General features: G+C 44.1%; 1 protein-coding gene across 1 annotated transcript; it reads right to left on the bottom strand.

Moving 5' to 3' along the window:
- Positions 1-939: 939 nt before the first annotated feature.
- Positions 940-12,057, bottom strand: LOC120765457 (purpurin). The gene is made up of 7 exons (XM_040090345.1): positions 11,998-12,057; positions 7,769-7,866; positions 6,753-6,870; positions 5,178-5,314; positions 3,623-3,735; positions 2,345-2,557; positions 940-1,178 (listed from the first exon to the last, which is right to left on the bottom strand). The coding sequence occupies exons 3-7, from the start codon at positions 6,867-6,869 to the stop codon at positions 1,168-1,170; spliced, it is 591 nt and encodes a 196-aa protein (XP_039946279.1). The 5' UTR covers position 6,870; positions 7,769-7,866; positions 11,998-12,057; the 3' UTR covers positions 940-1,167.
- Between the last annotated feature and the right edge of the window lie 1,755 nt (positions 12,058-13,812).

Here is a 13,812-nt window from a genome sequence, read left to right as displayed (position 1 = left end):
TCTTTCTGGTTATTGTAGGTAAGATTGTGCAAGCATCTTGCAGAAGCTGTTTAACAGTGTAGTGCTCAGAAGGTCTTCAATCAACATCAGCCTTGTTCCACACACCTTTTGGAAGCCTCAGGAGTAGGGGCTGTTCAGCTTGGTCTTACCTCTGTGCTTGGTAATTGTAACTTGTGAAAAATTGTGTAGTTGACAAACTGCAGGGTTCAGTAGGATGCTGGGGTGTTCTAGACTGGTATTTTTATTATTAGGAAACACGAATGTGATTTTTCTAAAAGCAGTGGGAAATACATGTCAGTAATGCTGACTCAGGTTACCATTTTTCTACATGGAGATTTCTAGGTACTCTTCTTCTGGTTTTCTCTATCTATGAAATTCTGTGCCATAAACCCAGTCTGTTCTGTATCTTTCAGTTCTATACCTTTCAGATAATGAAAACGGGATTATGAAGGCAGAGGGTAGCAAATTGCTAGTAATGCCATTAGAAATGCAAGCACCCACTCATTTAAAGCGATGTGCAGTGTTACTGAAAGTAGCATCTGTTTATTGCATTTATGGTTCTCTCCTTGGGAACCTTGCTGCAGGCAACTCTGCCTCACACATACTCTTGACAGTCCTGTTTTCGGCTGTAACGGTCTCACTGATGTGCCTGCACCTTGCCCTGTGCATTTTCACCCTCGCTGGCTGGATTTTCTCTGTGAATCCCAGACTTACCCAGTTACCATGCTTTGTCTGATGATGAGCACTGTCAGGGGACGTGCCCCTCTCACGATCCGTGCTCCACCCTCCCTGTTCAGTGCTGGGGAGTGATACTGCCCTGCCTGTGCTTGGAACACCCTTGGCTACTGTCTCACCACTCCTCAGTGAGCATCCTCAGTCCTTATGCTCCCCAACAGGCAGGAAAGGAGGCAATAAAAACCAGTTCCAGAGGTGCCTTTTTTTTTCCAAAACATTTATTGACAAATGCCACATTAGGTATTCCCATGAAAATTCAAATATCACTATTATATTGCACACTGTTTAAAGATCCCCCAATAATTTCATGTGTTTTTCAGGAAAAACACACTATTCCATACTATGATTTTTTTTATTATTATTAGTTGAGTGGCAGCTTCAAGACCGAGAGGTCTGGTTTCTGTGCTCAAGGATAGGATCAGAAGTGTACTTTTAGCAGGCCCCTGGAAAGAAAGAAAAGTATACTTTAGTCCGTGTAAGTAAATTTGCAAAGTTCTTTAACAGCCTTTAAGTCTCCAGTGAAGTTTTAACTACAGCCTTCCTAGGGCACTTCTGAATCACAGTACAAGACTGAGATTCAGGGTGCAGAAGTTTTCTGTTTGCATTTCTCTCTGTCTGTTGGCACAAACAGAGGCAGCCTTTCCCAGCTAGCCATGGGCTTTCGGCTTTCCAGAGTGCCCAGCCAGCTGCTTTCCCTCTGCTAGAGGGAGCAGTACAGAGGGATATGGGGTGGGGATGCTCCTGCCATGCCCACGGCCTTTGGTGATGCCAGTACCTGCTTTGTAGTGGAGGATTGGCTAACACAACAGTGTGCTGTTCACAAGGTTTTAGCTGCCATTCCTTGTCCCACAGTGCAGAACACGTGTGTTACATGGCTTAATAAAGGGTCAACTTCCAGGCAAGGTAGTGAGGTTCTGAAGGGTGTGGGGGCTCAACTGCCAGCGAAGTAGAATTCCTGCCTCCCACATAGCCCTAAAAAAGTATCTGTCCATTTCATGGACAACATTTGAACTAGAAGATCAATTCCTGTACCTCCAGAAAAATGTTCTCAAAATGGGCTTTAGACTTGTTCTGTGTTGCATATGTGTGGTGCAACTGCTGACTCCCACTGCCAGCAGACACAGTCAGAAATGCTGCTCAGAGCCCCTCAACCCTGCTAGTCAGATCACACAAGATACAAGTCATGGTGGAACTTAGGAGTGTGAGACTGGTCCTTCCTGGTCCTTCTCATCTTTTCCTGGAGGACACTGAACAGACCCAAGGTAAGATGCTATTATGCAAGTGGCCAAGACAAGCATTTCCAAGTGCAGAAACAGCGGCTTGTTGCATCCATCCCTATCCTGTCTACTGCAGTAACAAGGCTGATCTGGTAGTGTACCAGTTTAAACACACAGGATTCCTGTAAATAGCAATCTTAAGGCTGCAGAACCAGACTGTAGCAGGCCCTTGTCCTTGCATGGATTTCCCTTTGTAGCTCTTTTCCTATTATGTCTAACATGAGGAAAAGGTTGCTAAGAAAGAACTGCGTTTGCTGTAGTTCCGTCACATTAACAGCAAACGCAGTCACCTACTGTGCGACTCAGTGAGTTTGCTCATTAGCCCGAAGTACCTGACTGAAGCACAGGCTGGAACTGGCCAGACATGCAGATTTCTTCCTGCTTTTGGCGCACAATGCGCTGGATGGCTGGGGGGAGGCCACGGGGGTTGCGTGAGAAGATCAGGGAGTAGCCATCATCACAGGAGCCGTCCTCCTTCAGGCTGCGGCAGGCATAGGTGATGGCATAGTTATCATAGTCAGTGTCAATCACCCAGTAGTTGTCCCCTGAAACAGAACACACAGGTTTCACACAGTGGACACAACAGAGCAGAGGTAGATGTGTCAGAAGGGAAATGGCAAACTTCACATGACAGGGGTAGCTTTCCAAAGGATCTGTAATCATGTCATATATCCAGCTTATCTCCACACCATGAGGGGAAGAAACTGGGACGAGCACAGGGCATCTTGAGACCATAATTTTCCCCACAAAGCTCAGTGCATTTTCACCTTTTTGTTTCTTAGGCTAGGAGTATTAGGAAGTCTAGGATTTTCTAGGTTTTCTATGACAAAATACCTCTTTATGTTGCTTGCTCAAGCATGGTGGAAGGAAGGACACAGAGTACAGATGACATTTCCTATACAGGAAGCCTCAGTAAAACATTCCTCCTTTTTTCTAGCCTTGCTCAACTAAGTTCTTTTTGGTGTGGCTTTTCTGCCAGTACTAAGGGAATGTATTTCTTTCTTACACATTAGAAGTCCTCCCCAACTTCCCCAAGTTGCCCAGCTGGAGAACTGCAGCTGTGGGAGGCTCGGGCACAAAGGATGGGCTTTGAAGGGCACATAAGTGAGGTTCAACATGAGCAGTTTCTGAAAGGTGGACTTGAGTAACAGCTCCATTTGAGTCCAGCTGTGTCTGTCTGAGGAGAAATATGTCTTGTTGCTGGGGTGCAGCTGCGGGTCCACATGTCTCCTCTGTTTAGTTGTGAGGAGTACAAGGATGACTGACCTCAGCAGTAATATAATGCCCGCAGTGGGCCCCAGGAAGTATGGCTTCCCTGGTTCAGCACCACACCTGGCTGTACAGAACCCATTGTGCGTGGCCCAATGCCTCTAAGCCTCCTTGTTAACGTATATAATGTATAAGACAGATTTCTGGGGAGTCTCTGGATGCCACCCTTTCTGTGGAGATAAAATGCACTGCTTGGATAAAGCATCCTCCCCAAAAAGGATGTTTTGTCTTCACTTGGAGCAATCTGAACTGAACTGTTTTTCCTGCTTATATGTTGAAACACACATCTGGACAGCTGTAAGCAATTGACTAATGTCAGGGGGCTGGACAGTTTAACTCACCACCACTGGAGAGGTAGCTGGCCAGTCCCTGGTAGGTCATATACATTTTTGCTGGAGTGGTTGGGTCAGGTACCGTGTACTGAGCAGCCATGTCAGCACAGATCACCCAGAAACTGCAATGAGATCCATAAGACTCAAGGTAAGACCTGGCAGCACGAGAGCTTCAAATGGCTGTCCTTCACTCAGGACTTGGGCACAACTGCCTCAGGCCCTGGGCATGGGCTTTCTTAATGTAAAGCCACTGCCATTAAGTAACGCAAATCTGTGACACCCCCCAATCACTGCTGCTGCTCTCTGGTCCCCAACTCTGCTGTGCAGCTGCGCTGTGGCATGGGGCAGTGCCCTGACCCGCCTTCACTGCAGTAAGCTTTTGCCACCCATTTCTGTACCAGCAGACAGCTATCAAGCACAATAATGAGCGCTGTTTCTTGGCTCCCATCTAGCAGTCTGCAGGGCAAGCTCACCTACATTTGAGCTCTTTTGGGGTCAGTAGCTGTGTCCCAGGAAGAAGCAGGGAGTTGGATCTCCCGTCTATCCCTTCCCAGCAATATAGGCACAGGAATGTCTGTTACAAGCACAGTAATAGTTAAGCACCTCTACCAGGCTGGTGAAAAGCTGTCACACAGCCTTTGAGAACCCTCTGGGTGTCCATTTGTTCCAATGCCCTTCTCTGTTTGGTATCTGTTTGTTTTAAATGCCATCCACATTTCAACACAATTGTCAGGCATTACCTGGACTTGTGAAACAGTGGAAGGGGGTTCGTTCCCTTCCTTGCTCAGGCTGTATTTCCCCCTATCCTGCCTTTGCAGAAATAAAATTTGCAGGAGCCTTGAGACCCCGCTTGTTTTCTGAAGAGTCCTTTCAGGTGTCTTCTGCCTTGCACAATATGGCATGCCTGCAAAACCTCATTTTCCCATTCCCAAAATATCTTGGAGTGCTGCACTATGAAAATGTACAAGGTTCATAGGTAGCCACCTGCTAGGGCTAGCGTATTGGAAGCCACAGGTTTTCTCTTCTGCGCTCAGAAAGCTATTTAATCTCTTTACATGCTGTAATTCCCTGTAGTAATCATGACCAACAGGCAAAACTCTAAGCTTCCTGCCATCTGTCCATTCAGGCCATTACATCTAAGAGTTAACCACAGGTTTTCCTCAGAAATCTGTGTTGTGACGCCTGTGAAAGTAATGCTCCTCTCCTTCCCCTGAACCTCTCAGTGAAATGAGAATTCTCCTGCCCTCACAGCCCCACAAGCCTTCATTTGCTTTTTTACTTGATTACAATTAATTTATCTAAGCATCCCATCAATCAAGATTTGACTTAATAATTGACTTTATGCAGTAGTTGTGTGATGGACCCAAACCTAAGCCAGGCTGTGAGGAAATTCAAGACCCAAGAGTATCTGACCTCTAGCTTCTAATCTAATACTTTGGCTAAACTTCCCTTTTCAATGAAGAAAACTCAGCCATGTTGTGTGTTCAGGATAGATCATCATTCATGTCCCCCCTCATCCAGTATGTCGTGACAGCAGCTAGAATTGAAAGTCAAGAGAGCTCACCCAAAAAGCTTCACTCGGCCTTTGGAGGACGCTGTCATTGTGCCATCCTCGTCCACAGTGTATTCAGCAGAGATGTTGTCCTGAAGGAAAAGGCCTTCTGGATCCTTCTTGGCCAGGGCATACCATTTCCCTGCATACTGTCATGAAAGTGTATTAATATCTGGATTAGCCACCGTGATAAGATTAGCACAAACTGATTTTGTGATCAGTGTGCCTTTCTAACTCCCCACTGCCTGATAAGTGCCAGTCTGAGTTTGGGTGGGAATGTAGCACAGGGATCCTGCAGTGCTGCCTGATGAACCCTTGCCTCTGTGCCAGAAGCAGTGGGTCTAGCAGCTCTGCACTGCTCTATGTGTGTTGTCCTTGTCAAGGGAGACATTGCTGACACAGTTGACCCCACACCAAAAGCATGTCCCATCATAAGACGTCTTCTGAGAATCAGACTGGTTCTTCCCTGTTCCTATTCAAGACCCTTCTCTTCAATGGAATACCATACCAAATTCAACAATATCAAATCACAGGTACCAAGACTGTAGCAAGCTGGCTGGAGACAATCTCTGCCTCTTGTGGCTGCCAGAGGCCACAGTTGATCTCTGATGGCAAAAAGGGTCTACCCAGCAAAGCAGAAAGTGATGACTACATACTCCAAACAAAGAGAGGGTGTGTTGGGGAGAGTAACAGCAGAGAGAAATGGAATGAGATCAAGGGAAAGAATATACCCATGCAAAATGGGCCCTGAAAACATAACAGGAAGTACCTAGTGAAATGAAAACAAGGTCTTAACAGGTGACCAGAGGAAGACCCTTAAAAGTTAACACTATCAGTAGGAATGCTGAGAAGAGCAGGAGCTAGCCATGTTAAATTTGATTCTTCAGTGAAACTAATGACATGTGTTAGGCAAGTTTTGTGCTCAAGCCTGCAAGGCCATAATTCCCAAATACAGGAACCGGAGTGAAAACTTTGACTTTTTAAAATTGGGATATTCCCAAAGCTCTCCATGGACATGATTTGTTTCCAGCAAAGGCAGTCTTGTATAGAGAAAATGCTCACCACATCCCAGTTGTTCCTGGAATTGTGATGTTTCCTGACCATTAGTTACAATAGGTACTGACACAAGTCCAACAGCGAGTTAGCCCTCGTTTTCTCCTCAGAAGCACAGGTGATGTGCTTAAACAGGAGTCAGTGTTCAGCATACCAGACTAGGTAAGATATCTGTATGCTATGATTCCCAGGAAGGACTAGTGGTGGATGCAAGTACCCTATGGCTTGTGCTTGAGTTTCCTCTCTGTTTGGAACTAAACTGTTCCTTTCACAGAACTGCTCAAAGCTCAAAGTTGTGCCAAGCTAACAGAAGATGAATTCTAGTAACATCCCTGGCTTTCAAGGCCAGTTTTACCATGATCTTCAGAAAGTACCGAGAAAAGAAAAATACAGGAACAGCAAAAACAAGACAGAATATGAAAGAAGTTAACTTTTTGGTGAAGAAACCCTTTTAGATGAACAAAACTCATAACCTGGAAAAACAGTTTATATGTATAACTTCTTCACATGTGCTATTGAAGTAACCATAATTACCCTTTTTGGATCAAAATTGTCTTTCACAGAGAAAGACTCCACTGCACAGGTCTGAGCTAGGCTGTATTTAACAGTGTAGAAGACCGAGGCCAGGAAAACATACTGTGCGTATTTCATTCTGCAAGACAAAAGCAAACATGGGGATTTATTTCATGCAGTAGATGGAGATAGCTAGTGCTACAGATGCATTTCCATAACTTTAAAACTAGTTTCTTTCCATACTAAGTAGACAACCAACCCTTCCACTGATTCTGAGTTAGTGTGATGCCTAAACTCAGCCCAAACTGGACATCAATGGCAATTACTTTGGAAGAACATTGTGCTTGCCAGTGGTAGTAATGCAGTTAATTCAATTTTTGTATTATATATCAAGCCCGACTACAGATAAGGTGAGTAAGAAGTGGTAAAAAATTGAAAAGTTTTGAATTTTGTTTTTACTGGAATAAAAATGTTCTGATGAGCACTGTACATTTTAAAGATGTTGTTTCTAACTGTTTCACAGTGAGTGTCCACTTTGCTTTCAAGCCAGCAAAGTTGTGTTATTTATCACCAGTTCTCCTCACTAAAATAGGCCTTTCCTAGGTACCTACTTTGATGGCATAATACACCTTAGTATTGGCTGCCCTCTGACTATTCCTTCAACAAACATGACAAATAATATTAATTTTCTAGAGGCTTGATCTGTCATTGCCGCACAACCACTAGGCGCCCATGGCTGTTTTTCTCCTCGGGTATCGCAGCTCATCTATATCCCAGTATATTTGTTTCTCAGACTTTGAGAAGAGAGAACTTGTATGATACATTCTTGCAGAGTATTTGACACTGAATACCTGCCCTGACGCCAAGATAGAACAGTTATCTAACACCTCTCAGCACCATCCAAGCTGAGCTACCAACCCAGAGCCCAAACACCCATGCAGCTACACTAGGCTGTTCCTAGCTGCTGTCTAGCAAGCTGCATTTCTCTGCTGCAAGTGATGCCAGTCTGATCCCACCTCTGCTGAAGAGACACTTACCTTCTGAGTAGAGATGCTGGAGATCCTTGAGAATCCTCTGCTTCAGTCTTTGGGCTGCAGGTAGCAGGAGACTTTTGTGTCAATTGCCCTCCAGCTCCCTTTAAATAAGGAATGTGCAAAGTCACTAATTGGTTATTTTTGCTTGTGTGCCTGAATAAAACACTTAATCTTGGATAATCCATTATGTAAAAACCAACTGTAATCCTCACACGAGTGGGTCTGACTGCTATACTAATACAAACACATCTTTTACATAATGGAAAAAGCTGCCCAGAAAGCTAATAAATCTGATGATTTGATTGTACCACTGCTTTGTCTCATTGAAGTCTTCCTGCTTCTAACATGCTAGGAGAATAAGCACAGAGCATTAATTAGAGAAACACTTGGACTATACACACGCATCTGCATAGGCACGTGTTCAAGTTTGACAACTTGCATGGAGCAGGTACATAATTAGGTCTTCTCATACCTGCATCATCAAATTAAGGTGATCCTTTCAAGAGTAGGAAGACATTATGCATTACCTACATGGAGGAGGGGACAAAAAGGTGCAAAAATGCAGTTTAGCTTGCATCATGTTCACATCAAATTCTTGGGAGTCCTCAGTTCTCTGTGCAATTAAACATTTTTATGTATGTTCTTCTTAGCTAATTTTGTCAACATTTCCAGTTACATAAATACTAGAGCTCTCTCCTTCCCAAAATGTTCCTTCTAGTAGCCGTTCATGGGAATACAATACATCAGAAGAAGACAAGAAGGCAGAAATCACTAGAAGAGTACTTTTGGCAGCAAACCATGCCCGCTGTTCTCAAGTGCCCAAAGAATTTCCCTATCTGCAAAGGCTGTTCCTGAACTCTTTTGCCCAGGCTTATCTGAGATATCTAAGACTTCAGACATTCAAAAAGGAGTTGGCAGTACAAGCAGTTATTCCTCACACTGGGTGCTATGTGCTGGGAAGCCTTGGACATAACCACCTGGGACAACCCTGTAACTCCTTTGGAGTCAGCCCAGGAATTCCAGAAGCTTTTGATTCTGATCCAACAGTCTGGACTTCCAGAGTGAGACTAAAGCCTTCTGGATATTTTGGGATTTCTTCTGTGACCACTTACCATCTCTTGCCCAGGACTTCCTGAAAAGAATCACACAATTTTGCCCTGTAGCTGGTTGTTTCCCTGAACTCTGTTGTTTTCCCGGCAACTTGTTTAGGGCTGCCCATTGCCTGGAAAAAGCTATCCTTGCTGCCAGAGGCAACTTCGATTTGGCCTCTGTGCAGCTTCCATTTACACTTCAGAGGGAGGCAGTGGTACTTTGCACGCAGAGTCGTGACTGAACCTGTCCTGTTCCTGCAACCTGGGCAAGTCCACACAGGAATGACCTCATGGTAACTAGGACTGCTTGGCCACTAAAAGAGTTGCATAAAAAGTAACTCCTTAAACTGCACTTCAGGGCTAGATGCCCATTAGATTTTAAAGGGACTGACACGGAATATGAAATGTTCTCATTCACCTTGACATGGGGATTTGATAGAGAACAAACTGCAGTGTTTTCTGTAAATTAGAAGGCTTCCAAACACTTATCACTTCATCTGTTTCCAACAAAAGAGATTAGTTTATGTCCATGTGAGACACAGCTGATACTCGAAGCCATGCTTAGATGAGCCACTTAATCCCCCTGGAGATTAGACACATGCTAATAATAGCTAATCACAGCACAAGATTTGCTTGGTGAGCATAACATCTGTCACTGCATTATTTGCTGTTTAGAGCAAGAGGAAAAAAAAATCAAATTTGCCTTCAATTTTGTAGTCTTACAGACATTTGTTCTGGGCACAGGGAAAAAAAGAGGGGCAAATCACAGCACTGAAACATATTCCTGGGCTTGTTGAATTTGAAGTAACATGAAACAGATTTTATAAAAACAAAGATGCCCTACCGGGTTCGGTTGTCAAAGAAGATACCCAAAGAAGATACCCAAGTCTGTTCCAGACTTGCTCAGCAAAACTGGCTGGTTTTTAGTAGAAGAGGTGGCCTGACCATTCAGTGTACTGAACTCAGCACAATGCAAAATTGCTAGTTTTAATGACTTGCAGCCAAACAGTTATGCAGTTGAGATGGTTAATCTTATCTTCTTCCCTATCATGTGAAACACAGCACCAGCAGTTTCAGATTTTCTGCCCCTAGCAGGTCCTCCTTTTGCCTTATTATTGGAATAAGCATTGGGTAAACTGCTGTGGGAATTACTGCAATTGCACTGCCATTTCAGATTTAGTAACCCGTGCTGCTAGCTCAGCAGCCAATGGCACAGGATGAGGGCTCTAAATATGCTCCTGCATCAGGCATTAAGTTCCCTGCTGTCCAGCGGGCGATCAAGTTGTGGGTTTGTTTGCCAGGGCACTGGAGAACAGCTACACATACATGCATTCTGAGTCACCCCTGACAGTTTCTGCAGTGATTATTGCACCAGGAGTCATGTGCACTTGCTCCTCTAGCTTTAGATTTTAATTCGGGCTGTTGATGCTGGGCTATTTTTTGGGGATGTCACACAGCAGTGCCTGCACATCCCAGTCCCAGGTTTGTCAAGGGCTGAGAGGGCAATGATAGCCTGCTCCACTCCTTTGTCAGGGCAGGACGCAGGAGAAGTAATGCTTCCCCACATTGGGACAGCACATTTAGGCTGTGGACGTAGAAGTTTTCAGTTTCTGTGATATCTACTCAGAAATGTGGGTCTTTTCCAAGAAAGTGAGTGGTGCAATACAGATGAAGAGGAAATTGTTTGAAGTTTGTTCTTCTGTGGTGCAAAGGTTAAGATTCTTGGGTGTGTTATATAATTAGGTTAAAAAGCATCATAAATCACTGTTTTAGGACGTTCAAGGCAATACTCAAATGCCTCACAGCTTTAAATGACAGGAACTGAGAGATGCCTTTCCCTTCTGAAAAATGATAGTGCAATTCTTGCTGAATGTATTGACTGACAATTGGCAGAGCAAGGTCTCACATGCTCTTGTGCACACAACACCTCCCAGAAAATGGCACACACTTGTCACCCTGTTTTCAAGTGGAACTGAGGGCTGCTCAAAGCAGGAGAAGTCAAGAAGCCTCAGCCTCTTTGTCATGATAGGCAGTCAGTCTGGGGGGAACGGTTTTCAGAGAGCCATTGACAAGAACTCACCAGAAAAATTAAGTTCCAGCCTCTCTTCCAAACACTTCCATATCTTGCTGCCTTGATAGAACAGGGTGAATGCAGAGCTGGCTAAAATCTTTCCTTCAGTGGAATTTACCACACAATAATCAGCCGGCCAAAGAAGCAAATTTAAAGTTTTGTACCATCTGCTGGTTTCTGCACAAATGTGTGGATGGTGGTTGCAGTTTGATCACTGAGATGCTGGATTTCCTCCCCAGCCATGGCAGTTTCCCAAATGGCCTAATCTCTACCAAAAGAATATTCAGGTCTGAAGCAACCTCATGAAAAAGAGACTATTTGGGGCCACCAGATAAAAAGATGAACTTTCTTTTGTCATTTTCCAGTACTTACTATGAGGCATACTGTTGATATGTCTCTGTATGTATCTAGTATTTACTACTACTGAACTGATCAATTTCCAGACATTGGCAGGTTTATTCGTTTTAGTTGCAGCATTTGTTTAAAGATAGAATATTTGTCTTTCTCATGCCTCGTGTCAGGTCCTGGAGGGCAAACACCAGCCTTTGCAGCACAAGAAGGCTGGAGAGTCTGTTATTTCATTGTGGACAAGGAGAGAGGCATCTGCAAACGGGAAAGGAGCTCAGTTCTCTGGACATAAGGTCTTTACACTTGAAAAGATCTCTGATATGTCTTTATGGCCTGATCCTTTTATTCTCTTGGGAGAAGGCGAGAGGAAGAAGATTGTTTCCTTTGGGCAGTGGTAGCCTCTCCCACATTTCAAAATGAGATAACACAGAGTTAATTTAATCCCTGGTGTTATTCCCAGGATGCCTTCCAAAAAGCAGGAGGCACAGAGGTCATGTGAATACCCCTGAAGGTATAAACCATGCATGTAGCATTCTAAGTGTCTTTTCTTTTCTGTTCATGCAACAGAAACAGCATCACACAAAAAACGTGGGAATAAATCTATAGGTTCTAACTGGTTGCAAAGCATGATATAACAGGAGACCAGATGTCCACACGTTTCAGACAGTAAATTCTGCCTCCAGATTATTGCACCAGATTACTCCAATGGGATATATACTTACGTAGCATGCATCTCAAGGTGCTTTACAAAAGGGATACTGCTGGCACAGAGCTTGAGTGGATGGGTAAGCCAGGATGTCCATGCCAGCCCTGATGATGGATTTAAAAGCTAAAACCAGAAGCACAAATTACAAAAGCCAAGGAAATCTGTATGTGCATGCAGTCAAAAGCCATTAGCCGGGCACCTGGCCTTAGTAGGTGCTAGAGGACACAGTTTCCATATGCAACAGAAGGTGCAAGGAGGGAAGGTTTAGGTCAGGGCACCTTTCTGCACTTCAAAGGGAGGGCAGCTGTGAACACAAGGCTGATTAGTGAGGCACAGAGCTAAGTGAATAAACCAAGGATTCCACATACAACTGCACTTCAGATTTCTATAGCTGCTTGTTCTGCAGGAGACATGGATGGAGGTATGTAGTGTGGGGAATGAGAGGAGTTTTCTAAACTGTTAGAAATTATAGAATGATTTTTTTTTTTTTTCATGGAGGATTTTTTGGCTTGTTTTATGTTTTAAGCAGTTGATGTTTAAAGCTGCAAGACCTCAGATAGCCTAAGTCTTCCATGGGCATTTTTTGCCATGGCACACTTCTCATCACTTGCTCAGAAAAAAAATTTATTTTACAGACAAGCCCAGAAGTTCCAACCAAATCCCAGAGTCCCACAGTGTAACCAAGTCTGTAAATTTACAACTGGACCAGAACCTGAATATCAAGCTTACATCTGCTTCAGACTGTGCAACAAGCTGGAAACACTGAAAATTACAGGGTTGCCTCAAAGAGAGAAACCCATTAAAAATACCACCACTGTAGCCACCGCTGCTGTTGGAACTGGACTAAACATCCCTCCGCCCACAAGAGGAGAAGGAAAGCGGAAGCAGGCCACAGCGTGGCCCAAGATCACCAGAACCTCTGCAGGACTTACTGCACTTCTGTGACTGCGGGCCCAGCATGGGGAGCTATGGCCACTGCTGTCAGGACCAGCGAAACTCCTGTATGACTGACCACTCCTGCTGCTGGCCTCTGGAGTACCTGCATCCTCTCTGCTGCAGCCTAGTGTTTGCCAATGCTGCAGACCTCTTAATACTGTTCTGACAGGTGCACACAGACACTTCCAGATTCTTCTTGTGATTTTTTGGCTTGAATTCTTCTTACACATGGTGGCTATGCTTGGTCCCACCCTTCTGGTTCCACAGCATTTTATGGACTCAGTAGCCCTTTTTAATTCCTCATTACTCGCTCTTCCACTGCTCTTGGAGTTAGAGACATACTCTCTGCTCCCTTTCTTTTCTGGTAACCACCCTCCAGTCTGTCTTTTTCCTCCCACAGCGGCCCTGTTTTCCACAAATCACTTCCCTCACCTGTCATATAGTCCTCTTGTTCTGGAAACTTCTGCAAATCCTTCCTTAGAGAGTCTTCTCTTTTCTTCATTGTTTTTTTCATGACACTGCATAAGCAAAATTACTTTGGTGTACATCTGAGCACATATTTTAATTATGTTCCTTCTAAGAGTTTTCCTAAGTCCTACACCACTGCTTTCCTTAATTCCATGCCCAGAGCATTTTGGGAAGAAGCTTAGAAAGGAAGTGTTTTGTGCACATAGCTTAGTTTGAGAAGAGTTTAAAGATATTTTTAGTGTTTCAGCTTCATAGAACATTTGATGAATGAAGTAATCTTATTCAAGGTCCAGTGATTTGCACTGAGAATTTTGGATACAATCTATCAATCGAAACACAATAAACTCATGTCGACTTGGGGAAGAGATTGCCACTGCTACAGTATTATGATATTTTTTTAACAGAGCCATCTCTCCATGAAATTAAG

This window comes from Hirundo rustica, chromosome Z, assembly GCF_015227805.2.
Source record: "Hirundo rustica isolate bHirRus1 chromosome Z, bHirRus1.pri.v3, whole genome shotgun sequence".
Lineage (NCBI taxonomy): Eukaryota > Metazoa > Chordata > Aves > Passeriformes > Hirundinidae > Hirundo > Hirundo rustica.
This window is presented reverse-complemented; position numbering and strand designations above follow the sequence as displayed.